The sequence below is a fragment of the Empidonax traillii genome, unplaced genomic scaffold (assembly GCF_003031625.1).
Source record: "Empidonax traillii isolate 1590-97213 ecotype Southwest subspecies unplaced genomic scaffold, ASM303162v1 scaffold95:size1152806, whole genome shotgun sequence".
Lineage (NCBI taxonomy): Eukaryota > Metazoa > Chordata > Aves > Passeriformes > Tyrannidae > Empidonax > Empidonax traillii.
Window position 1 is genome coordinate 912,921 of NW_020955288.1, and position 26,287 is coordinate 939,207.

Consider the following 26,287-nt stretch of genomic DNA (forward strand, 5'->3'; position numbering starts at 1 on the left):
CAGATGGAGCTCGTTAGCCCTGTAAGGCAATCCATCTACGTCCTGAGGACCTCGCTGCCACCGTCCAAGCGTGCTTGGCCCCGGCAGATGAACCTCAGGATTAAAGGGTGGGCTCAGTTCCGCGCACACTGTGTCTCACCTAAAAAATCCAATGCGCAGGCTGGAAGGTGGAAAGACCTTCCCCGGTTCTTCGTTCGCGAAGAGACTGGCCATTCATTCAGAGTCTTAAGGGGTAAAAAATACTAATTATGGCTAGTTAGGTAAGTTATTGAGAAGATTATGAGGAACTATAATAAAACTGAGTCTTGGTGATGAAATCACCACAGTAGCAATTGCATGAGTTTTTTCCTCCCTCTTTGAGGGAACTGAAATCATATCCTGTATGTGGGAGCAATCTTTTGCAGACTTTTAGGAGGGAATGAAGTTCGGTGGTGTATGCAAAGATCAGAAAAACAAAAGTTCTGGGGAAGACATTCTTGAATAGTAGAGAGCATTAGTTGTGACTTCAAGAGTTGTGGTGATACAGACCTGTATCTTACACAGAATAGGAAAGAATGACTCATAAGCCTGCTGTGTCTTGCTCTCCATGCTTGTGGCAGGAGGTATGCTTTCAAATTTGCAATAAAATCTCTTAACTCTGTGGCAAAAGTGCTTTAATATAAATAGCTTTTTCCCTTCATCCACCTCCTTCGGTCTCATCAACCTTCAATGGAAGAGTTTTGGATGATATACTGTGCCCAGTGGAAATAGTAGTGCTTGTTCTGCTCTAAACTTGCTACTGTATCCACGTAGCAGTTATTAGATGCTTCACTAGTAACCTTGTCAAAGAAGAGGGTCAAAATGAGATTTGGACTTAAGACTTTGTATCCAAGCTCATGAAACTAGGACTGGTGCAGGTAGTAACTCATTTTTAGCAAGTAATCATTTCGGACTTGTTCGGAGACTCATGATACCAACACATGAAAGGCAGAGCACAGTTGCTTTAATATGACAGATTCTTGACATGTAGACAGGTGTTCCAAAATTATTTACTTACTTTTTCAGGCAAATAGTACAAATTAAGCCTGTTGTTCACTCCTGACATACATCTCGTGTGTTGCCCGATAAGTTGCCCCATAAATAACCTGCTGTTTCAAAAGAACTGAGTGTATTTAGAAGTTGCACATTTATTCTTGGGTGGTAGGTGAAGAGAGGCTCTCATCCTGTGTAGGTATTCAGTGTTGTAATTCTTATTTGCTCAAACACTCCATCTGTGTTTAAAGAGACCTATTTCTGTTGTGGTGTGGGTTTTTGTTGTTGTTGGTTTTTTTTTTGTTTGTTTGTGGGGTTTTTTTTGCTTTTGTTTTGTTTTTAGTATCATGGTTTTATTGAATCTGTCCCCTTTGGTGGTGTTTTGGTCGTAATGGTTTGTGGAACTGCTATAGAGGAGGACTATAATTACACATCCAGCTTAGTTTTTTTATAAGTCAAATTAGAAAGACAGGTAAAACGTGGTGGAATTGTATCCATATGCTACAGTCTTCTACAGTAAAAGTAAGGTGGTTAAGAGTTACAGTAAAGATGCCAATGTATCAAACTTGATATGGTGAATGGCACAAACTGAGTCTTAAAGATCCCAAAGGTCATGGTCCAAAGACTATATTATTTTAAGAAATACTTCTATATTTGTCCTCAGAAAGTATATCAGTTTCTATTATCTAGATTCAGACATAATTTTCAAGTGGTTGATTAAGGGACAGGAAAAAAATCATAATTCTCATAGTTAACTTCCAAATTGAAGCAAAATTTACAACACTTTTGAGCTTTATGCTGGATTTGGGTAATAATCCCTTGCCCTTCATTTTCTTAGAAGGTGTATTCATGGCTAACTCAAATCTTAGTTTGTGTGAGAATTCTAATGACTTAATTGGGGACAATAAAACCCAACAGACTTAACTGATGAAGAAGTTGGAAAACTTTTGTGGAACTGTATGGGGGTTTTTGTAATCAATATAAAACCACCAGCTTTTGTACCAACCTTCTCTCTGGCCTAATACAATTTTGTAGTAAGACTCGGCCTAACAGTGACAGAGGACTCTACTGACGCAGTCAAAATTCCAGGGCCAGCAGTTGAGATCCCTGGGCTCCCTGTCTTATGTCATCATATTTGAAGTATCTACTTGTGGATTGCGTTTTGATGATACGACCTTTAGTTTGCATGGAACAGCCACTTGCAGGGGTAAAGGACCCTGCACATAGAGGCAGAAATAGACTGAAGTTGAGCCATTTTCCTGACTCAGTGGGCATCTCATTCCTCAAAACATTGTTAATGGGAGCAGTTTACAAGACTATCTGGGATGACTATAGTGACCCTATGGGAGTATTTGGGAATGGGATAAAAAAAGACAGCTTTTAGGACTGGTTTTAGGTTAGAAAAGAAAAAGTCTGTTAAGCATTTCTTTCAGGTATGAGATTGAATAATTACCTGTGCTGTTTATTTCTATCTTCTGCAAATCTGAACTCCTGTAAGTTCTTTAATGTGCTTTTGTTTTTAACTTTTGTAAAGGTCATAATGGTTTCCATTCCTGAATTCTATGAAGGAAAGAATGTCCTCCTGACAGGAGCAACAGGCTTCATGGGAAAAGTGCTTCTGGAAAAGCTGCTCAGATCCTGTCCCAAAGTGAAAGCAGTGTATGTACTGGTAAGAAACAAAGCAGGGCAGACACCTGAAGCACGAATAGAAGAAATTACAAGCTGTAAGGTATGTGTCAGATGCTTATGAAGTACGTTTTTCCTTCATTATAATGTTCCCATTTCGAGAACAGCTTCAGTTTGTCTAAAGCAAACTACTATTGTTAAGTGGTTTTTTGTTCTAACAGAAATATAAAACCCAAGACCTGGCAGTACTTCTATAGCTGACTTTCAAGCTATTAGTCTCTAGCAAAGCCAGTTGTTGAAAATTATCCTGTATTTAATTCAGGAGCAGGATGTTCAGCTGTAATGCAGAGTTGAGAAGTAAAAAACTGTGTTATCTCTTGTTAAGAAAATATAAAGTAAAAGAGGCAGTGAACTGGGAGTTGTATCTGGATTGAAACTGTCCAGATATCAATCAAGTCACTTTTTCTCTTTGTGACTTCTTTTCTTTTCTGTAAGATGAGGCACAGTATTTTTTTCTTCTGGAATGTGATGTTGGATCTACCAGTAAGCAAGAGTACGTGATCTCAACAGGACCTTACATTTGTAGATCGAACAGGAATGTTTGTCTTAGTAAATTCTGCCTATGGATCTCAGTTAGTCAACTTGTGGCAACTAGAAAGGCACTGAAATTCTATGCTGTGGAATTATTAAAATGGCTGTCTAAATGATTTTCTGTGCAGTCTGGATCAAATACTTTGCTCCTTATTACCTTAATGTCAGGCTGGGCATTCTTAGTACACGCAGAACCATCCAGTGGTGTTGCCCGTCTTTCTACGAGAGAGTATCCTGTTCATAATGAAAAAGATGAACAGAAGGAGGAGAGATTTCTAGCATGACCTTTGCAAAAGCAGAGTTTGTTTATTTCTCTCCAGGTCTTTCTCTTGTGGAACATAGGAGTCAGCAGTTTTATTTTTCAGGCTTAGGAAATATGTTGAGATGCAATGTAGCCTGTACAAAGTGTGTGCTTAGAAGGTGCTACAAGGGAATCAGTAACAAAATATGAATGCACATAGGAGTGAGTTTTTTGAAGTAAGGCAATCAATTTCCACAACTCTGACTGGGTAGAATTACAGCAGATATGGGGATGGCTGTGCTCTTGGCAAATTATTTTCTGTAACTATGTCAAAACTGTAGCTCATTGCTCAAAAGCATCTGGTTGCAGTCCTGTGCAATATCACAGAATGCAACAGAATGAGTTACAGGGGAATTCTGTCTTAAATTCAGTCACACATGCTCTCTACTTAAATCCCTCAGTTTGCCACTGTCCTGAACAAGGAAAGGATCTCCAGACAAAACTGAGATGAGAAAGGAAAAATTTCTCAATCCACTCTTTGTATACACTATTACCCAAAGAAAAATTAGGGAGTATCTGGGCAAGGAGAGGAATAGGAGTAGTGTGGACTGACTTAAACTTCAGTAAGACTTAATCCTCATTGTAGCTTTAGGAAACCTGTGCTTTGTGAAAGGCTTTTAAATTTGAGTCTAAATGTGCTTGTAGTCTGTACCAGCTCCTGCTGAGATAACAGTGTGATGTGGTTTGAGTTTTGGTGAGCACTTACTGCTTTAACAGGTTCACAGCAGAAGTCCTGGTAAGCAGAATTATTGCTTGAGGTAGTCCTACATCTGAGTCCCACAAGTAAGAACATAAAGGGAGGGTGTTACACATCTATGCAGAGATGTAGGTAGGGCCAGGTGTTTTTCTCTTCTTCAAATGATTAGACAAATAAGGCGAAAAGTCTGTAGTTAAGTGTCATTAATGTCATCAAGATTCCCACAAAAGACCGTGAACATTTTAATAAGACTTATCATCTTAAAGAGCTATCCTATTGCAAAGACTCTGCCTGTAATTTTTCACAATTTGATTGGACTCATTAAGTATTCTAGAGATGCTTGAAGATTCTGTTTCTTGTAGAGTTTAAAATCTAAAGGGATGAACGTGATATTTGAAATAAATTTTTGGCTTCAAATAGCAAAAAAATGTTGGGGTTGCTGCTTCCTTTGGACTTCAGGTGTCTAATTAATTTTTTATCTAATTAATCTGTTAATTTTACATATCACTGCATGTGCTCTAGGTGTTTCTTCTGGTTCTCCTTTGTACTGATGTCAGGGCTAGTGTGAGGTATGACTATGGAGCTGAAAAGGGGCAGAACAGATGTGATGGATGTAGGAAAAGTCCCAAACTGGCTCTTTTAAGAGCTCATCTATGGGACTGCTTTTTGATTATAATGCATATCAGCACATTAATATGGTTAACAGGCAGTTACTTCAGTTCCCAGGAGGCAGGCACTGTCATTCCAACTAAAAACATAGCATGTTTATTTTTCAAAATGACAGAAAGTTTCCTGCCCTTAAATAAACACTGTTTGCTCTACCCCTAAGAGCTGCAGAGGCTTTAAATGTAGTCTTGGCAGCTTTGTCCTATAAGGTGAAGCTTCACGTTTGGGAAGTCCAGGCAATAACTCCAGTCTATAACTGGAGATGTCCCATGCTCTCACTCTAGCATTACTTCTGTTACTTCAGGTGGCCACACAGTAAGCTGCACTAGCCCATGGTTGGGCAGAAAATATATCCACAGAAAAAAAGCTGGACCCACAGCTGCTCTATTCACACAGCCATGAGGCTTCTTGCTATTGCCAGTGCAGGAGAAGCAATGCAAAAGTAAAGAAGTTAAGGGAGGGACCAGTCTGTTTGGTAGCAGTATAAACTTATATTGCCCTAAATGTTGTGAAACTGCACCTTAAGGTGACTTAATTTAGATTTTAAAATTAATTAGCTTCCTTCTGTAAGGAAATGTCTTTTAGCTATTTGCATTTGCTGTAACTGTGTGGTTGGAGGGGGAGAAAGAAGATGCTGCTGTGATTTTAATGCCGTTTAGTTGACTGGTGTTGAAGCAGTTGCTAAGATACTGGCCCCTGTACAATTAGAGAAGAGGGGTCTGCTTTGGTATAGGTTTCAAGTATGTTTTATTCCCACAGTACTGTGTTGCTCAGGAAAACTTGCATACTAACAGGTGTAAATAAGATGAGGCAAGAATTTTCATCTGTGTGTTAACCCACAGGGTTAGAATCCAGTTATTTATGAGGGGAATGCGGGATGGAATATAATATGGGTGAGATTTTTTTCAGTGAGAATAGTTGAACACCAATTTTATAAGACTTCTAAAGACTTACAAAGACTTATAAAGACTAAAAGATCAGATGTTCTAACATTGTATGCCTCTTTAACTTGCTAGAAAAATAATTTCTTTATTGGTTTATTTGTTAGTAATCTGGAAGTTCTCCAAAACTGGCATAATTTGAGGATAGCATTTCTTAAATCACTGGAAATTTTATCATGATGAAAGTTTTCTAGAACTATAATCCAGCATGGCTTCTGCAAGTCTATAAGAACCTGAATAGCTTTTATCAAGCTTGGGAAGTGGGCAGACTGTTAATTTTCCATCTGTTGAAAGAAAAGAGATTATAGTATTTAGACTGCTGCTTAAAATTTCTTTGAGTCCTGGTGTCTAATAAACACCATTCCCTCTTTTATCTGATATTGACAGCGCTTTGGTTTTAAGGATTGGGATGAGTACTAAATATTAAGTGCAAATTAAAGTTTTCTTACCTCTGTACAATGCATGCAATACTGCTTTCACTGTGTGCACAACTTCATCACTGAGTATGTTCGTGAGAAGTCAGTAACATGTTCTTATGATATTGCTAATAAGCTTTCCTAACTTTCTGATAATCTTGAGAACTAAGGAGGCATAAGCAGAAAATGTGGGATTTTTCTTCATTTAAGTCAAATGTTTACATCTTTTCTTTGAGTTTTTAGTCTTGTTATTTTGACAGCTCTTTGACAGGTTGAGAGAGGAGCAACCAGACTTCAAAGCAAAAATAATAGTAGTTATGAGTGAACTTACACAGCCTGACCTGGATCTTAGTGAACCAATCAAGGAAAAACTTATAGACTGCATTAATATTGTATTTCATTGTGCTGCTACAATCAGATTCAATGAAACACTAAGGTGAGTCTAAAATTCTGTTTACTCTGCTCTAATAAACCAGTGGTACTCCAAGAGAGGAGGTGAATCAGGTGTCTGCACAACCTTGCAAATATTCAGACTGTCAGGCTACCTCATGTACTCTGATATTTATGTGCTTGGGCAATTTCATGGTGTTTTATAAGGTCCACCAAAGATGTTGGATTTTCCTTTGCTCTTCTTCAGAAGATGCAAGCAATATTATTTCGATCTGCTTAGCCAGAGGTTAGAATTAAACTCTGCAACATGGAAAAATTAACGTGTTTTTAAAGCTTTAGGCAAAAAGACATCCATTATTAACACTCAGAAACTAAATAAATTAGCCTCTAAGGTTTTGATGGGGAGGGGGTGTTGGTTTGTGGGTTTTTTTTGTTGTGGATTTTTTTTTGTTGTGGATTTTTTTTTGTTGTGGATTTTTTTTTGTTGTGGATTTTTTTTTGTTGTGGATTTTTTTTTGTTTGGTTGGTTTTGGTGGTGGTTTTGTGGTGGTTTGTTTTTGTTTGTTTGTGGTTTTTTCGTTGGTTAGTTGTTTTTTTGGTTTTTTTTTTTACTAAATCCCTGTGCCTGGACTTTGAAGCCTTTTTCAAGGGAAGCTGTTGAAGAGACTAGGAACATATTCCTTGAGTCTTCCAAACATCATGTGTTGCTCTGCTCTCGGGGATGGGCAGAAAGGATACACACACAAACTGTAGCTCTGTGCACTGTGCTCCCTAGTAATGTTAGAACGTTTTTCCTGATGTGTGAAGGGCAACACAAACTATTCCTTTAACCTTCCTTGTTAGAAGGGGAATGTACGTTTTCAGAGGATACCGTTTTGCCAGAAAAGTTGGGTGGGGAAGTTCAAGTACTTGCTCTCATACCTAATGAGAAAAGCAGGAGTTTAAATACTGCTCAGCTGTTCTCCCTGACTTTAAAAAGTCCTTTATTAGGAATGGAAGTTTGCCTTGAAGGGAGTAGGGAGAAGTAGATGCACAGGGAGAAGGAGGAGAATAAGAAGTGGGACAGTGATGCTCATGGCTCCCATTATGAACTCCTTCCTTTGATTTGTTGAAAAAGGCAGTGAAGACTGAGAACAATATCTAAAAAAAAGCCCCAAAATTAATTAATTTCCTTTGATGTTAATTGCTTTGGGATAGTCTTCTCCCTTTCTTGTCACCCTCTTTAGTAAAAATGTGTGATAATGCAGTCTGGAACTTAGTCATTGTTTGGGGGAATCAATTTTTTTTGTTGTTAATGAAACCCTTTATTGCAAAGACTTTGATAAAGTGTTACTTAGCTGCACTCTTGAAACTTAGTTGATTAGTACACTGTGTATGAGAAAACTGATGCCCATAGCAAGTTCTGTAGGCTGAAGAAAATATGTAAATAGTATAAAATAATCATAGTAGTTGCTCAGCAAGCTGTTATCTGGTGGGAATTGTAGAGACACACCTACTCTCCTACAGTGTCCTTAAACACTCTAATGAGCAGGAGTGAAGTTATAGCAGGAAAATATGGGTCTTGGTGATTTTCCTTTTTTTTTCCCCTTCCTTCCTTCCTGTATTGAGCCTCGTGCTGTCCTACAAGATGAAAGTCTCCAACTTATTAGCCCTCTTCTGAGTCATTGACCTAACTCAACTTGAACTCAGAAGTTCAGAGATGCATCTTGTGGCAACTTGATGTTGTGTTGCATTATTTCCTTCACATTTTATGGAGCACGTAGGATTGAGATTTAGACTGAGATCAAAGGTCTCCTGTCTTTCACACTCTGGTAATGGATCATGAGGATGTTGGTAAGAACAGGATAAAAGGAAAATTATTCTGAATATTTAAAGACATTCTGAATTGTGACTATGGTATATTGTTTTAAGCAGAAAGTTAGGACAGTGTCCAAGCTGCTTTTCTTTGGGTAGGGTGGAGTATTCAGGAATACCTTATATATCCATCACTGAGGCATTTAGGAGTCAATTTCTTTTTGCATGTTTTTTGTCTTGCTTTCTATTAATCCCATTTCTGTTTAATCAATAGAGATGCTGTTCAGCTAAATGTGATTGCCACACAACAACTCCTCTTCTTAGCACAGCGAATGAAGAATCTGGAAGTGTTTGTGCATGTTTCGACTGCTTATGCGTATTGCAATCGGCAACTGATCGAGGAAGTTGTTTACCCGCCTCCTGTTGATCCCAAGAAACTCATAGATTCTCTTGAGTACGTGTTAAGTTTTATGAAGATAAAGTTTGGGTAATCTGTAACCATTTGCTTCCTAGGAATGAAGTGCCAAAAAAAGCTTAGGAGCCTTAAAGATGAAGAGTTAGCTTATGCTGATGTGTAAGTCTGACAGCATGGCTGACACTTCCCTTTCCTGGAAAGGAGATGGATTAAGGTTTATGGTTGCTTTAGGCTGAGCTAGATGTAGAGGGGTACTGAAAGGGAGGGATGCTCTTCTCTACTCGTGGTGCCTCCTCTCTGCTGGGAGTGCTAGTCTTTCAGTTGTATGATGAGCTGAATCATGAGGTATTAAAAAAGTTGTGCAGTTGAAAGTGTGCTGGCACTGGCATTTGAAGGAAGGGGATAAACCTCTTAAGACAGTCCCCTTGAACAACAGTTGCCACTACATCCACCTAAATGCCATTGCAACATCAGACTGAGATACTGAAATAATATTGCTTAGCTGTAGAAGTAGTTCTGTTAGGTATTCTGAGAGCCCCAAACATTAAACATCCATTTTCTGTAGCTTTTTAGTCTTGAATTGGGCATTATGGGAGGAGAAAAGTTCCTTGTTCTATATATTACTTTCTGTGTATATTACCTGTCCTGAGGTAGCTGTCAAATTGTGAAGCAGGTGGCTGTATGGGATAAGTGTACTGTAATACATGGTAGTCTCAATTTTCATCAGTCTCTTCCTGTCATACAAAATACCTGCTTGGAAGAGAAGTATGAAACTGAAAAAAACTAATTAGGAAGTAAAACATCTATTTTAACTTGTTAATATAGATGGAAGAGTGCTAACATTAAAACCAAATGAGGTACCACCTAGAATTCACATTGAGCCAATCATTTTCATAATGTTGACTTTAAATACACTTTCAAATGAGATATTTTGAAATAGTCCTATGAACTCAGGAGGGAAAGCTTTTGTAAACTCAGTGATCTCAAGCTGACCATGACACAGAAAATGAGATTTTCATCCCTTTCTGGGCTTTCCTGCCCCTCTTTCTGCTCCAGTTCAGAAATCTGGTGCATGTCTGCTTTGATTGTAACAGAGTATTGGGGAATAACAATAAATTCTATTTATGTGGCTGCGTGACTGAGAACACTGAAGTAGCAATAGTTCCAGAGGTACATCTCTGTTTTGTTTGTGTGCTGTGACTGAAGGTTATCGCAGTTTTAATATGAACTGGGAAACAAGATGAAGTTGCCAGAATTGACTGATTTAAGGGGAAAAACACAGTGACCAGCTTGCTTCATAGGTGGTGTATGATTGCTCACTGCAAAGGTGGAGGTGATGCTCATGATGCAGCTGTGACTCCTTAGCAATGACATCACCTTCTAGATCATAATGCAGCGAGCCTATGTTCCAAACACCAACTTGCTGTGTCTGCATTTCACGTCTGAGAACTTGGTTGGTAGAATTCGGATCATTGTAAAGGAATGTACTGCTTGCTCTGTAGTTGGTGTGTAATAAGTGAATTACTTGGGCAAAAAAGTAAATGTCGATATGCTTCTTTCGGTGGACAACAAGCACGCAATCTTCTCTTTTACTGAGAAACTTGTGTGTCATGTGTCCCTTTTTCTTTAAAGGAGAAGAAAACAATCATAGTTACTTTAGGAATTCACACCTCACACATGAAGCAGCATGCAGTAATTTACACTTGCTTCTTGTTTTGTTTCTTTAGATGGATGGATGATGACCTAGTGAATGATATTACTCCAAAACTATTGGGCAACAGACCCAATACTTACATCTATACAAAAGCCTTAGCTGAATCTGTAGTGCAGCAAGAAGCATCAAAGTTAAACATCGCCATTGTAAGGCCATCAATTGTTGGTGCGAGCTGGAAGGAGCCTTTTCCTGTAAGTCACCAAGTTTTCACCTGACCATCTTGCCTGTGAAGTGCAGGACGTTCTAACAGCCTCTATATCTAGTGACTTTGTAGAGGAAAATCTCTTGGACTATGATGTTGTGTCTTGGTGGCTTCTGAATGACAACTGACGCAAAAGCTGTCAAAGACAGTATTCTAATGTGTGAAATTTAGGGTTAAATTACTCCAATCATAGAACAATAATCTTCCAACAATGGAAGATACTATTTCACACATTAAATAAATAGTCAACTTTTTGCTTCATGATTCTGTGTGCCTTCATCTGGTTGTATCAACAGCTGCAAAGAGTGACTAAGAAAACAGATCTGCAGGACATCAAGCTTTGCAGGGGCAAGGCATAAGTTCTGTGTGCTGTACTGATGTATAGCATATATGCTTCTTCCTGTATGAGAGACTGGTGTTGGATTAGCTTCTCCAGTTCAAGACAGACTCAAGCTCTTAAAATTCAAATAATTGACTTTACCTATGTTTTGGAGCCTGTCCAACGTATGAGTATATAGTATCTGAATACTGTCATTAAACTTGAGCAAGAATGTGTTCTGTTTGGAAAAAATGAAAAAATGAGTTGCCAGAAACTAGTCTAAAAATATTTGTAAGCTTGAATACTTGCAACATAAATATATATTTTTATTGGCAATGCCTTGCAGTTCATCCGCTAAGAAATAAATAAGCTGGCATCTTGCTTTAAGTCTGCAGGGTCTCTTCTCTGAGTCATAGGAACTTGTTGCATTACCAGATTTTACTATGGAAGAATTGGAGACATTTAATATCTTTCTCCTCTTTATTCTCTTTTACCTCCACCCCTTACACTTGTAGAAACTTCTCAGATTTTCACTTGAACCTGCTGGTTTCAGTATCCTCTAACTAAGTCCTTTCCCTCCCCTGTTCATAATAGGGCTGGATTGATAACTTCAATGGACCTAGTGGTATCTTCATTGCTGTAAGTAATGAATATACCTAATTTCCCCCTCTCCTCTTAGAAGGCAACAAAGCTTCATATATTTTACTGGTGGGTCTTCTGTCTCTTTTTTGTATTTGTTTTTGTTTTGTTCTTTAAGGCAGGAAAAGGAATTCTTCGAACAATGAGAGCTACCAACGATGCAGTAGCAGATCTTATTCCAGTAGATGTTGTTATCAACGCTACACTGGCTGCAGCCTGGTATTCTGGAGTTCACAGGTATAACAGATGACAAAAGAGAGTACTAAATATTTTGAAATTATATTGTGTGTTTAATAAATCAGTCTTCTATTGAACTCCTTGTCAGTGTCCTGCTATTCCCTCAGGAAAAAGGAATCTAAGATTCTGACGGAATTAGTCTCTCAAAGCTTAACTTATTTATGCCAAAGAGGAAGACATCATCTACTGATACTGTTGTACAAGCTCTGTGTAAGAAATATGATAGTTAAAGAAGGAGAAAAACACTGGAAGATGATACAGAAAGTAAAAGAAATTGCCATGAGACTGATGCTTTCTGCTTTATGTAAACGATGCTGTTGAGGGAAAGGATAACTTTAGCCATGTATTTTGTTGTCTGTGTTTTTAAAAGTTTATTTTTCTTCTAACTTGCGCTTCTGTCTTTTTTTCGCCCCCAGACCAAAAAAACTCATGGTGTATAATTGTACAACAGGTGGCACCAATGCTTTCCACTGGAGTGAAGTTGGTATGCCATGTTTATTTTTTCTCATTAGTCTTAATAGAAAAAATAAGGTCAAACAATCAAAGCACAGGCTATAATCAGTAGATCATATTGCATTTTTATTGTTGATATTGGTATTGTAGCCATACCTCTCAATTTTGCGGTGTAGAGTGCTTTTTCGTTATCTTCCATTGTTAATTCCCTCCTGCCTCTCCCCCCTGCAGCATTAGCAACATTTCATTTTATGGGGTTTTTTATTATTCTTATTCCATTATAACCTAAACTATGGGACAGCTGATTTTTCTGTTTGATGCTGCCCTGACCTAATCTGCAGAATGTGGATAGTGTGTGGAGAAAAGCGTTGCTGAGAGGAGCAGTAGTGATGTTGGGTGGAATGCCAACCTTACTAAATACATGTGGATAAACAGCGCACAATTCAGTGGTTTGTACATCTGCGTAATTGAGAGGTATGGTAATAGTTTTGCCCTTGTGTAGCTCTTTGTGTTTGCCCTGACTTAATTCTTGATTGAGGTGGCTTTTTTGATCTTAAGACAGCTGCGTGACACTTCAACTATTCATTTACAGGGAAAAGTAATCTTTAAGGAAGAATGGCTATCTATTTTCAACTCTTAAGTATTCTGACTAGAATGTAACCCACAGCTTTGTAACAGTTTTTGTTATAAATAGCAATACAAGCTGGCTGACATAGTAAACTTCAATACTTTAATCTATTTCATTTCTCTTTCCTACTTTTTTCCACACTTTTTACTTGCTTTTGCCCATTTTATGTGTGTCTGTAGTTACAAGCATTATTGCTTCAACCAAACTTGGAAAATTGCTGACTTATATCCTCATTTTAATCAGGGTATTTAAGCACTTGTCTATAGCACCAGCATAAAGTTATAAGAGAAGATTTAAAGGTGAATTAGAGATGAGTTTCCACATAACTTTTAAAGACACTGATCCTACATACCTGTCATGTACTGAATTTACAGGTGCCGTCAGGAGTTTCACATGGAGTTCCATCCTAATTGCTTTTTTCTTAATGCTTAAATTTGGATAACTTGTTTAAAAATGCCATTTAAAATTCACTTCAGATACTTGCAGAGTCCTCAGTCTGTTTGTAAATTCTTAATGCAAGAGATCGGAATAACCTCCTTCATGAAATATGAATGACTCTTTAAATAGCTTTATGTGCTTTATAAACTGAAATTGCTGTCCGCGTTTGAAACCAACAACTTCTAAGGTTGGGAAGAGGAAGAGAAAGAGAGAACTGCAGTAAAATATGACACTGCTATAATAAAATATGATGCTGAAGATGAAGGCATAAAATACCTCTTGATTATAATAACAACCAGTTCAACAGTATTTTAGGTTAAGAGCTTATGACTGTTTTGTTTTCTGTGAAGTGTAGAATTGTATGCTGTAATATTCTTTGTAAAACGTTACATTTTACATGGTTATTATCGAAGCTGTTATGCAACTTTTCTTCTCAGAATACCATGTAATTTCTACTTTCAAGAGGAATCCTCTCGAACAGGCCTTCAGACGGCCCAATGTAAATCTAACTTCCAATCACCTTTTATATCACTACTGGATTGCTGTAAGCCATAAGGCCCCAGCATTCCTGTATGATACCTACCTCAGGATTACTGGAAGAAGCCCAAGGTAATGGTGACTGGCTCTGTCTTGTCTGTTCCTCTGACTTTTAAACAAAGCTATGCTTACGCTATGATGTATATTGATTTTTTAAAAATTGATTTTCTTTCCCTGAATGTTTTGTGACTAAAATTCAACCTTTTTCTCCTGAGAGCAGGTCCTTGAATTCAGAGTGACTCTGAACTTTCTAGCAAAAATGAAATGGTTTTTTTTGGATAGTTTAGGGATTTGAGTCAACAGAATTAAAGGATGTATAGCAAGTGATGTTTGTTCTTGAATAATAAATACTAAAAGTATGTTGATCCCCATTTTTTTCCTACAGAATACCACATGAATATGATTTACAAGATAAATCCATTAGAAAATGCAGTAAGGGTACCTGACTTTAAGTTCATGAACCAGTCCCTCCTATATCAGTTTCGGAATGCACAATGCAAGGTGTTTGCATATTTCTATGATGTTTTGCTGAGACTGACAGGTCACAAACCATGGTAAGAAGGACAGGGCTGAAGCTATGTTGCCTGTAAGGTGGTGGAGTCTTGTGACGAAGACATGACCTAGGCGCTATCTCTATTTACTAAGTATGAGCAATAACAATCCAGTGAGATTAATGACTGCCCCAAAAGTGCTATCCAAGATACATCTCAGATGAGAATCTTAGTCAGTCATTAAACTCTAGGAAGGCACTTGCATTAGGATTGTTGTTGCTTTTATAAACTGAAAATGGAATGGGAGACGGATTTTTTAATTGCAGATCATTCATGTAGATGATACAGCTTGATCTGATATGTTGTCTTGTATCATCTCAACATTCTGTTTAGTTTATAATATTTATACTGGTATTTGCCTAACTAAAGTGGGGAAAATGGCATATCTCTGCTAAATAGGCTAAACTGAATTATGTAGAAGGAATATAAGGTGTTACTTCAGTTTGTTTCAGATTTGTGAAGTCGTTATATCTTAACTCAATGCTTACGTTATGTTTTCAAAAGTATTTGTCTTCAGACTTATAAAATCTCCACAGTGGTGACAGTGTATTAACACAAGTGAGTATTCATTTGCTGTCCTGTAGTCTAGGTCAGTCTAACAAGGAGGCTAAAGCTCTGTAAAACACTTAGCCCTGGATCAGTAGGAAGCTGTGTAAGTGGTTTGTAGGAGAAAACTTCTAAACTGCCTTGGGTTCTGTTGTTTCAAGCCTACTCAACAGTGTAATATTTAAAGCAACAGTAGTGGCAGGCGTCTGTGCCTACACAGTAATCTTTCCACATTAAAAAGTTGTAAGATCTTCAGCTTCAAAGAAGGTATTGTACATAAAACTTCCTAGCTTCCAGGTTCTCTTGCGTTTTTAAGTTATACTTAATAAAAATTGATAGAAATTCCCTAACAGATGTGAAGACTTCATTACTCCCTAAAATATTTGTACTATAAATGCTTTCAAATGGTTTTGGGGGAATGCTGCCAGATTCTTATCAGGCTTTGAAAATCTTTCAAGTATTTGACCAGTGGGAATAGAATAAAGCTGTGAATAATCATGTTGTTTAGAACACTCTTAGGAGTTTAACACTGGGAATGTTGATGCCCAAAAAAGCAGATAAAAAAAACTGTTTAGACAGAGTTTTATGCCTAGAACAGCAAAGTATTTGTTGATTGATGGCCGGGCAGCCTGCCAGCTAGTGCTGGGAAAACAGGCTCCAAGCTGGTTAGGCTAGAATGAGTATTTTATACAGGTTTGGCAATGATTACAACATAACCACATACATATTCATATTATTGCATCATTAGATTACAATATTCATAACAGGTGGAGTTGGAGGCGGAGATTGAGGCGTGGTCTCTATTTTGAGGAATATTATGGTGGTAGATCCTGCCTTACTTCCTCATGAGGTCTCAAATTGTCTCCTCTTCATCGGGTGACCTTCGTGACCTTTCATACCTTCTATTGTTCTGTGTTCTGATCACTCAGCCTTAAAGAAACCCTTGGCTTTGGGCCTATTTTACCTATTGAGTTGTCACCTTGGCTTCTCTGGATGAGATTTATGGGCCTTGGGTTCTTTGTCCAGTGTTTGTTGTGGTTCCTTTAAGGTCTGATGCCCAGCACGGGACAAAGTCTTCCTGTACGAAATATAGCTGACAGTAAACGAAATATAGCTTTCGGTAAACTATAAGTCATACAGGGGGATAGGGGGGCTCTTATGGGTTTACAGTGAAAGTGTTTCGATTAACCCTTCCTGTTTCAATGTTGAATCTTGTTGTTGGTTTTCCTGAAGTTCTTACCTGGTATCCAAAGATGGAATTTAGAACTTTCATCACTAGTAGTACAACTGGTGACATTAATAGTTCACAGAATAGAAAATACATTTTTACTGATATGAATATTCATAAGTAGTTCAGTGTAACAGTGGGTGGATCCGTTTCCTATTATGCACAAGATTTCCAGTTTGGAGAAAAGATGGAAGAATGAACTAAACCAAGCTATTGTTCAGTCAGCTTTTAAGTTGGATGCCCAGCCCACTTACAGGAAGGCAGCTTTCATTATAAAGTGCTCTTCTCTCTTTTTTTGAAGCATTTAAAAATTGGAGCCTGCAATAGGAACAGTAGAAGCAAATAAATAAATGTAGTTGCAAGCAAGACATGCAGTGTTAAATCCTAATGGAACTCTTGTGTTTAATAATAAGGAAATTGGAGACGGATCTTTACTCTTGTACTTCTTCCTAGTCTTCTGGCTCAAAGTACTTTAAAAGCTGCTTTAACTGATGGGCTGGAGGTTTGTGCTACTGTTGCCGTGGTTATCCTGTCAGTTGACAGAATGTTTTTAACTACCAGGTAGCAGAAACTTCTAAAGACATGGAAACATTACTGGATATTCTTAAGCTCAATATAGTGCTGTTCTGAGTGAAGAAGGGCTGGCTTAATTTAAAATGTGACCTTTTCCACCATGATTTAGCAGAAAAACTTGCGCAGTGTAGTAAAGATCTAGTAAAATAGCACAAGAAAATTCAGATACTCTGCTAACCTGACTTCACATGATCAGTAGCCTGCCCTCTCGGTGCTGAGTCTGAGTACACTGAAGTCTCTATTGTGTACAATGTAAGGAAAATAAGCAATGAAATTACTGTGTAAGTTTAACTGCACTGTTGTCATACAATCAGGATATTATACTGCAACTGAATTAATTTTTAACAAGTGGAAGAAATAGATCAGGCCTATAATGCTTCAGAACTATGGGATTATGTTAGTAATAATAACTTTTTAAAAATCTTCCTGTTTGGGGTTTTCAAAACACTGTCTGCAATATGAAATAATTCTTTTGCACCTCACTTGTGGAAGCAATGTTTTTTATGAGATGGAAATCTTTTTGCTGTTTTTGCATCTAGTTGAAGTTTCTTGAATCTAACGATTCTCTGATAATATAAGCAGGTAAGGGAAGAAATAATGCCTATAATATTTCTTCCAAATTTGTATAGAAAGAACACGTACAATAAGGATTGGCATAATGAAGATTTAATATTTTGTACTGAATACTTGAAACTGTCATAGGATTGTGTAGTTACATAAATAGCGGTGATAATCCTTATCATCTGAGTTTAAGCATAGTGTTGCCAGTAGTTTGCCATATATAGGTAGTTGCATAGCAAAGCTTGTTAGTTGTCTGATTATGTTTAACGTAAGGCATAGTTCGCTCATGTAACTTTACATAGTGCTTAGCACAAAAGAACCATGTTATTTAAAAACAATTTGGTATATTTGAAATATTAAAGTTTATATTATATTACAGTTTATATTAAATCTTATATAATTTATATATAATATATTATATAAAGTTTATATTAAATAATAAAATTTAAAAATACACACCCAGCAGATCTTTCCAGTTACTCTGAAAGAACATGATGTGGCATGAAACATTTAAAGTTGTAATTAAGGGATTTCTCCATCAATTCTTCTTCTGTCACTGTTTCTTAAAAAGCTAAAGGGAAGATGTGGCTGCTTGTATGTAGAGAGGTATAAAGGACCTAATTTTACATCTGTCATTTCAATTTAAAGCTTCTTAAAACTTGAAGCACCTTTCATGTCATAAATGTCTTACAACCAGAAATGAGTGAAGAACGTGCTCTTTTTGAATAGATCAATACTTCTGTTCCTCTTGAAAGTGCCTTAAATTGCTAACTTAAAGGAACTGCAGAGCTGCTGGAAAGATGAGAATACAGTAGTATGTCTTACACTTCAAAATTTACAGCCAGATGAAAATCTGAAGAAGACAAATATAAAAGCTTGCTCTATGTTTTTTAGAGGAGTCTTTAAAAAAAAAAAAAAAGTTACCTATCTGTAATGCTTCTGCAGAGACTCGCAGGTGGAGAGCCTGTAGATCCACAGAAGGATCAGACAATAGGGTGTGTGTAAGACTCCTTCAAAATACAGTTGTAGCCTTAAGCCAGGTCACTCTCAGCTGTGTGGTGTAGAAACAAGCCCACCTAACTTACAGATAATTGAATTAACTTGCTTCAACTTTCAATTCCTGTGATGTGCTTCTCAAACTGATGTAATGTATTTTGTGTTGATGGCAGTAAGGCCTGCCTAGTAGAGACAAAATTCTACTTAGAATCGAGGTGAAAGTCACCCTGACTGGGTGCCTGCTGCTAATGTTCAGATCTTTGAGACAGTCAGGAGATCTGACTTTTTCCTGTCTTCAGCTTTTGAAGGAGGTGTGATGCAGTGCTTGATGTTATACTGACCAGTTATATATGATATTGATATTTATGGCTTGTATCCAGTGGCTCTCTTTGGAATAACTGACCTTCAGAACTTCGGGTTGAGGGATAAAGTTCCATTATGTGTATTGATGCTCAGTTTCCCATCTGCAGGAATATGGTGCTATTGAATTTACAAAAATTAGTCTGCCAGAGCTACATAAGTGTCCATTACATGACACCCATTGCTGACATTTCTGAATGAGAGGCTGGTGACGGCCTGCTTTTTTCCCCCCCTCAAAGTGTAGTTTCATGTGAATTTAGTGCAAACTCTCAAACCGTCACTGAGAAAGTTAGTCCTCTCCTGCCAACTGATTGAGCAGCTGAGAGAATGTGGAGACATTTGATTCTTTTGGCTGATGTAGAAAGAAACTAACCCTACAAAGCAAAACAATTTTTTTGCTTGATGAATTAAAATCCTGCAGCTGAGGTAGGAAAACTTTTTCTGCTTCGTTTTTTTTTTTGTTGTTGTTATCAGCTTAGCTAAGATAAAGGTTAGTCTTTGCATTGGTTTAAATTCAGTTTAGTTTTTGTTTACAGTAAAGAGCGAAAACCTATGTCAGTGGCCAGTAACAAGCTCCAAATGTACACTTACCTAATCAGATATTCATCTGCACTATTAGTATTTTGCAGGGGCACAAGTTTTCTTAAACTGCAGTGGTTGAAGCACTTAAAAATGCAGCTGCTCTTCCAGATTAGCATAAGAACACAAACTGGGATGGTTCGAAAGGGCAAGTCAAGTTAAATAATCTTAAGACTGTCAATGGACAGACCTCTGCAAAATGTCTTAAATGCCATTTGGCACTATTTAATCCAGGCATCCTTGCTATGAGGTCTTCCTGACCATTGAGATCTTTGCTTTCCAAGCTTCAAGTTGTTTTCTTATTTTTTGACTTAATTAATGTGCTTTTTTTTAAGTTCAGCTTATTCTTGATAGCACAGGATATGTTTTGAATGCAGATTTTATTTCCTAATTATTTTTGCATCAGAGGAGCTCTGGTCCAACTCAGACCCCACTGCTGCCACCTTGCCCAACTGGTAAAATTATAAGGAGGTTTTTGAACGCATCTAGAGATGCCTATTAATAAAATCAGCTGAATGTGGTTTGAATACAGTTCTGAATTACTCTGTAAATAGATTCCTATGGGGTTTAAGGAAAAATACTTGCTTTTTGTGTTTTAAAGATACAGTGGTCTTGGTGATTTGTATTGCTCTATTCCATGAGAAGAAAAAGAGGACATTTTAATATGCCTAGATACTGAGATGACAGCTTCTAGTGACAGTAGGGGACACTAATGTAATGCAAAATACTTTCTTTGGGAGATACTATATCCTTTCTGCAAGTTTGAATGCATTAAGGCAGCTTTTAAGGGAAAATCAGTTGTTTTTTATTGCTTCTGTGGGCTTTATTGAACAAAATTTACCTTTGGAAAGCAATTTCCTGTTATTGCTGGGTTCTGCTTTCTTTGCCTCGCCCCGTATCACTCTGTGCTTTAAATGCTCAGTGTGTCCTGCTATAAGGATCAAATTGGAAGCAGTTTTCCATTTCTGCAAGATGGATGTACCTTGAGCACCTGAAGCAGGAATTTAATAGCACTAGGTCACGTGGTACTAGTTAGTACTTACTAAAATTGAGTCTCTAGCACTGTGACACTTGAAACAGTATTCTTGTCATAAATATGGAAGCTTTGCATCTGAGAGATGACTCACATTTTTCTGGATCCACTTCAGATGGTATGATCAAAGAGAAACTTGCCCAAATTGATCCTTATGACATAATTTCTCTGTACCCCAAGTGATGGTTTTGTAGAGTTGCTTTCTCTGCATAATAAGGGATGATGAAAGGTATTTCTGCATGTTTTGAAGTAGCATGGAATGGTCATGTAACAGGATTTGCTATGATCCGTCTGTGCCCTTAAATATTTTCCTGCCCTTTGCTGCTGATGGTTTTAAGCCATGATCTCTTAGTCACAATTTTGTTCTGTTACAGAGATCTGGTCTTGCACAGTGTTTTTTCCCCTAATAGGAAAGAAGAGGTGGTAACATACTGTTGCACTGGGAATTAGGATTTGGAAAAGAGATCTGTCTGATAATTACTGATTTTATGTAAAGATCCAACAGCCAAAGCCCACTTCAATACTATGCAGAAATATCCTGTTGATCTTTCTTATATAATGTGCTTTAGGTACAGAGCAAGATGGAATATGTTAACATAGAGGGAGGTATGGGGTTGTAGGGTAAAAACTTTATAATCTTACTGTCTGTTTTACTTGTTCGAATTAATCTTTACCCCTGTAATCTGTCCATTCCATGCCCTGGACTGTAGGATGATGAAGACAATAACACGTCTTCATAAGGCCATGATGTTGTTAGAATACTTTACAAGCCATTCTTGGACCTGGAATAATGAAAATATGACTATGCTAATGAACCAGCTAAACCCTGAAGACAAAAAGGCAAGTAGCTGTGTGATGTGGGCATGGAGACTGAGTGAAATATAAGCTTATTAATCGAAGATTGACTAAGGACTTGATCTAGTAATGCTACTCACTGTAGTGTGGAGCTAACCTAGTACAAACTGGGCACTGGAGATTCCTGTGTGATCCTTTCAGTTGTGCCTGGGCTGTGTTACAAGATGGATCAGGGAAGTGATCAGAGATGAGGACGGGCAGGACTCCCATGAAGGGGGCCTGATATAAAAGTGGATTGTCTTTGGAGTGGCCTGATCATGTGCTCTGGTATCATAACCTCCAAGTGGCAAGCTGTTACCTTTCTACCTGCATCACAAAATAAAATAAGGCTTTACTTTTTGACCACTGACTCCTTTCTGAGGAATGGGAGGTATGTCTTGAGGGAGTTTTTTGCTTGTTTTTAAACTAGTAACAAGTTTCATATACCCTTTCCATGCTTTGGTCATAGAGCCACATGTGTTCAAAGAAACGTAAGTTCTCATTTCTTTCTGAAGCACACTCTCACTGTGTGACTAAAACTGCCCCATGCAGGGGAGAAGTAAAACCAGTGGGATGACAGACTGTTGAGGGAGAAGGAAGACTGTTTTTTGGAAGAAAGAAAACCAGTCTCAAACTGAGTACTGTGTAGTGGGTTGTCCCTGGTTGGATAAGCAGGTGCTCACCAAAGCTGCTCTTTCACTTCCTTCCTCAGCTGAGCAGGGGAGAGAAAATATGAGATAAGGGCAGGGAGAAATCCCTCACCAGTTACTGTCACGGCAAAACAGACTTAGCTTGGGAAGTTAGTTTAATTTATTAACAATCAAATCAGAGTAGAATAATGAGAAATAAACCCAAATCTTAAACCCTTCCTCTACCACTTCCTTCTTCCTAGGCTTGAGTTTGTTCCCAGTTTTCTCTACATTCTCACCCCACAGTGTCTCACACCCCCCATCTAAGTTTAAGCTTCCCTTCTGTTGTGGTTGTTGGTTAATATTCAGCAGAATAAAAATCAGCAGTTACAGTTCTAAACACTCAAATTCCCTTTTGCATTGGAACAGTTTTGTCATTCTTAAGATGTCTTTCCTATTTCTCAGTTCTGTAGTTATTTTGAAGAAAAGCTGCCAAATTTCTAGATAAACTGCTTAAAAGTAAGAAATATAATATCTTTTTGTGATTTTTTTGTGGAAGGTATTTCTATCCCTTCCTGCCCTCTGGTCTCTTCCTAGCAATTTGAGTTCAGGAAAAGTTTCAAAAACACCCCCAGAGCTTTGGACTGTTAGTATTTTTAATAGCTGAATTTTCTGTACGATTTGCATACAGCAAGAAAGAATTAGCAGAAATTGTAACTGGAAGTGTTGTTACTTTTGCATTCTTGTTATGATGATGTATTATGAAAAATAAAGTTTGAGAGATTCCAGTAACAGAACTAAAAGGCTATTCAGCATGAATGTATTTTATATGACAAGAGCTGCACCTGACCTTTAACTTGCAAACTCTGCTTATTACGAAGAGAAAACTTGAGTTGTGAATTTACCATCATAACTTCCTCTGCTGAGGAAGACACTCGTATGGTTGTCTTTAAAATTTAACTCTAAGCACAGCTAAAAGAACCCTGCATTTATCAAGCAGTGAACTTGCCACAGAGCATAATAGAATAATTCAGTTGCCTAAAAGTAAACAACGTAATAGAAAACGGTTTTTAGAAAGGAATTCCTTACAGACAGTTGAAATGGGAAAACAGTTCACTTGGAAGTGGAGGGAAGAACTTTACTGCTGAGGAGGGAAAATAATGGCATGAAATGGTTGGAATTTGGAGGAGATGATCTAAGAAGCTGGTGGTCAAGTCAGAAATGGGATCTAAATCTGGGTCATTCTGAGGATTAAGGATAGGATAACTTTCTTGCATCAAAGACAAATTGGAATTATCTGGAATAAAGACATTTATTTTCCTCTATATAACAGGTGAATTTTTAGGCAGCTAACAGTGAAAGCTTTTATTTTGTGCAGACGTTTAATTTTGATGTTCGACAACTACACTGGGCAGAATACATGGAAAATTACTGCATGGGAACAAAGAAATATGTGCTGAATGAAGAAATGTCAGGCCTCCCTGCAGCTAGGAAACACTTGAATAAGTAAGTACAATTTTTTATTTTTCGCTGTTTATATTCTCTGTGTCTGCCTGCCTTTATCCAGTTTCACTTTTCCATGTTATGACCTAATTTTTCTTCATAGCACCTGTTGAGCCTCCACAATTCTCCTGTTCCAGTCCAGTGGTCTGGAACATTTTTTAAAGAAGTTCTGTTTGTTGCTCTCGAGTTGCTTTCAGTATTAATAGTTACAGTGTTAGTCTGGGATTATGGTCGTAGCTCTGATCACTGGTGTGTGCAATGTAATCCAGGTTTCTGATTTTACCCAAGTATGTTTTGGAAGGTAAAAAGGTACACTGTTACACAAGGTCAGAATAGCTTGTTCAGGAGGTTTAATAGAACAATAGTTATCTCTTCTGGGAATGTGATGTTTTGAAGCTGGTGAGTGAACAAGCAGGGACTCTCCACTTCAGAGCAGGACACTGATGTTGGTGCTCTAAGATGGCTTCCCTTAGCCTTTCCTCTGTGGCATAATTCCTTCAATTTGAGTGGATTGGTACTGTCCAGAATTTTGCTAGCATAGTTGTCCTTGCTTTGTTCTTGGCTGATTCATAAAGGCAGCTGCAGAATTTCTGATTTTAAGAGTGGAATAAAAGTAATTAATCTTGTTCTGCAATACTACATTATGTCTGCTACCCTGATAGCACAAAGAGAAACAATCTAGGTTGTGACTTGTGTTGTCATTCTAAAGACAAGGATTTGCAGTTGTAGATATATGCTATAATCACAAATATACTTTTGAAAGACCGTATCTGTGATAATGGTGGGAATAGTTCAAAAGGCATCCTCTTCTGATTTTTTTATTTAATTTAGGTGCTGTTAAAAAGCATAGGAGTTATCATATAGTTGCCATTCTTTGTACAAAGGATCATGTTGAAAATAACATGAGAAATAATCTTGCATTGGAGCAGCATCTGATTGCCCTCAGTTCTCAGTTTATAAGTGGATTTTTTTGCAAGAGGTTTACTCCGAAGCATTAACTTGGTCTCTTTTGTTACCAGCTAGGTCTTAACTCTAATCTGAATTTGAGGAGTCCACCACTTACTTCAGTATTAACCAGATTTGGCAGCCTAGCAAAAACGCTTCTCTAGGGTAGATTTGTTCCTCAAATAGAAAAGGGGACTTGGCTTTTGTAACACAGAAATTTAAACTGTTTTTTTCTGCAAATAAAGTATGTACAGAAACCCAGCCTACCTGTAAAACAAGAGCAGTATTTCCTTAAAAAGAACTGCCTTTAAAACACAAATTGTCATGATCTACTGACCCACAGAGATTGCTCTGTTTCTAAGAAATCTGAGCAAATTCTAGTTGCTGTTCGTCTCGAAGCTTTCATCTCTGTATGTGAGAAGATTGCTTAAAAATCACAGTCACCCTAGAAGGTCACTTAGTTTCTCCTAATCTTTAAATATAGTTCCCTGAGAACTAAGGAGTTGAAAACTGCAGTGAAGATTCCAGGTTCTGTGGCTGGAAATGTGTCTGGAAAATCCAATGAGTTTTGTTTGGTGGGATGTGGTGGAATTTTTTTTTTTTGTTGTCAACAGCAGTTGGAGTTACTTCTACATATACATGAAGTTTGAAATATGTGGTGGGAAGGAGGGAAGTTCACAGTGTAAATGTTTCCTAGCTTTTTGCATGGTTGGCAGCATTCTATAGGTAAGTTACCATGTCTGTGACCTTGACTTGAAGAGGTTTCTATCAAGCAGCTATAAAGCAGAAGTACATGTGGTTAGCTCCGGGTCTGGCTCTGTTCCTTAGTTTTCATTCCATTTTTCAGCAATGAAAAGCCTTTTCTGTTTGGTCCTTCACTTATCCACTTACTTACATTATGAGTTACATGAAGTGAATGATGAATCTTAAGATGAACAGAATTCTACAGAACAAATTCTACACTGGCATTTAATTTTTAGAGTGTCCTTTCTTCCCTCTGAGACCTGGTATCTTGGCACTTAATTATTTCTTTTGTTTATCCCAGGTTAAGGAACATCCGCTATGGCTTCAACACAATCCTGGTGATCCTGATCTGGCGCATCTTCATTGCGAGGTCGCAAATGGCAAGAAACATCTGGTACTTCGTGGTTAGTCTGTGTTACAAGTTCCTCTCCTACTTCAGAGCCTCTAGTACTATGAGATACTGAGAAAGAGAATTTAGCATTAGGACATCTATGCATATGGTGGTCTAACTGCACAAAACCTGTAACATGTAGTCATCTCACATTTTGTAAAAGCATAATTTCTTCTTTTAATTGGAGTGCAAAATAAACAGTATGGTATATGTAATGTTAGTTGTGTACCTTCCTGGAAACAGAGGAAATAAAATGGTCAAGTGCCAGTTTGATTTGGCATTAGACAAGCATTTAGGTAACTTTAACTCTTCGACCTGGGGAAAACATATTAGACCACTGACCAACATAACTGTGCAATTTGGAAAGTGTTTGATTGAAATCTGCCTTAACATGATTTTTTTTTTAAGTTTTACTCCACATTGAGCAAGATAAATATTGACTTGGTAGATATTAGTTGCTGTAGACCTATTTATTTGAAATTCTTCTAAATTTCAGAGGATTTTGCAAGTTGTGAAAGTGTATAAATGATGGTGGATCTCCTGAAATAAAAATTGAGGACTTTTGTAATTTGTCTTTACATTTTGCCACCTCTTCCCTTCTCCTCAAAGTAGGGATGCAGCAATGGTGCCTCCTTTGCTTTAAAGGAAAAAGAATTTAAAAAATGAACCAACCTTCTTTATTTACTGAAGGGCCTTTTGTACAATCTGGGCCTCAGAATGCACTTGGTGATTCAGTTCTGTGCTTGAAACTGGCTGTGTCCAGCTTGCATTTATGTTGGCATGAACAGTTTGCTTCTCT

At 37.6% G+C, this 26,287-nt stretch overlaps 1 protein-coding gene across 2 annotated transcripts in view; it reads left to right on the plus strand.

Annotated features, from left to right (window-relative positions):
• The window catches only part of FAR1 (fatty acyl-CoA reductase 1), a 35,364-nt gene extending 9,308 nt beyond the window's left edge, over positions 1–26,056 (plus strand). For both annotated transcript variants that reach the window (XM_027881812.1, XM_027881813.1), the window contains exons 2-12: positions 2,546–2,740; positions 6,510–6,685; positions 8,708–8,887; positions 10,576–10,753; positions 11,678–11,722; positions 11,841–11,959; positions 12,376–12,443; positions 13,916–14,087; positions 21,153–21,282; positions 23,284–23,411; positions 25,399–26,056. In XM_027881812.1, the coding sequence (XP_027737613.1) occupies positions 2,552–2,740; positions 6,510–6,685; positions 8,708–8,887; positions 10,576–10,753; positions 11,678–11,722; positions 11,841–11,959; positions 12,376–12,443; positions 13,916–14,087; positions 21,153–21,282; positions 23,284–23,411; positions 25,399–25,561 (1,548 nt within the window). In that variant the 5' untranslated portion in view covers positions 2,546–2,551 and the 3' untranslated portion in view covers positions 25,562–26,056. The remainder of the gene's footprint in view (positions 1–2,545; positions 2,741–6,509; positions 6,686–8,707; positions 8,888–10,575; positions 10,754–11,677; positions 11,723–11,840; positions 11,960–12,375; positions 12,444–13,915; positions 14,088–21,152; positions 21,283–23,283; positions 23,412–25,398) is intronic.
• The last annotated feature ends 231 nt before the right edge of the window (positions 26,057–26,287 follow it).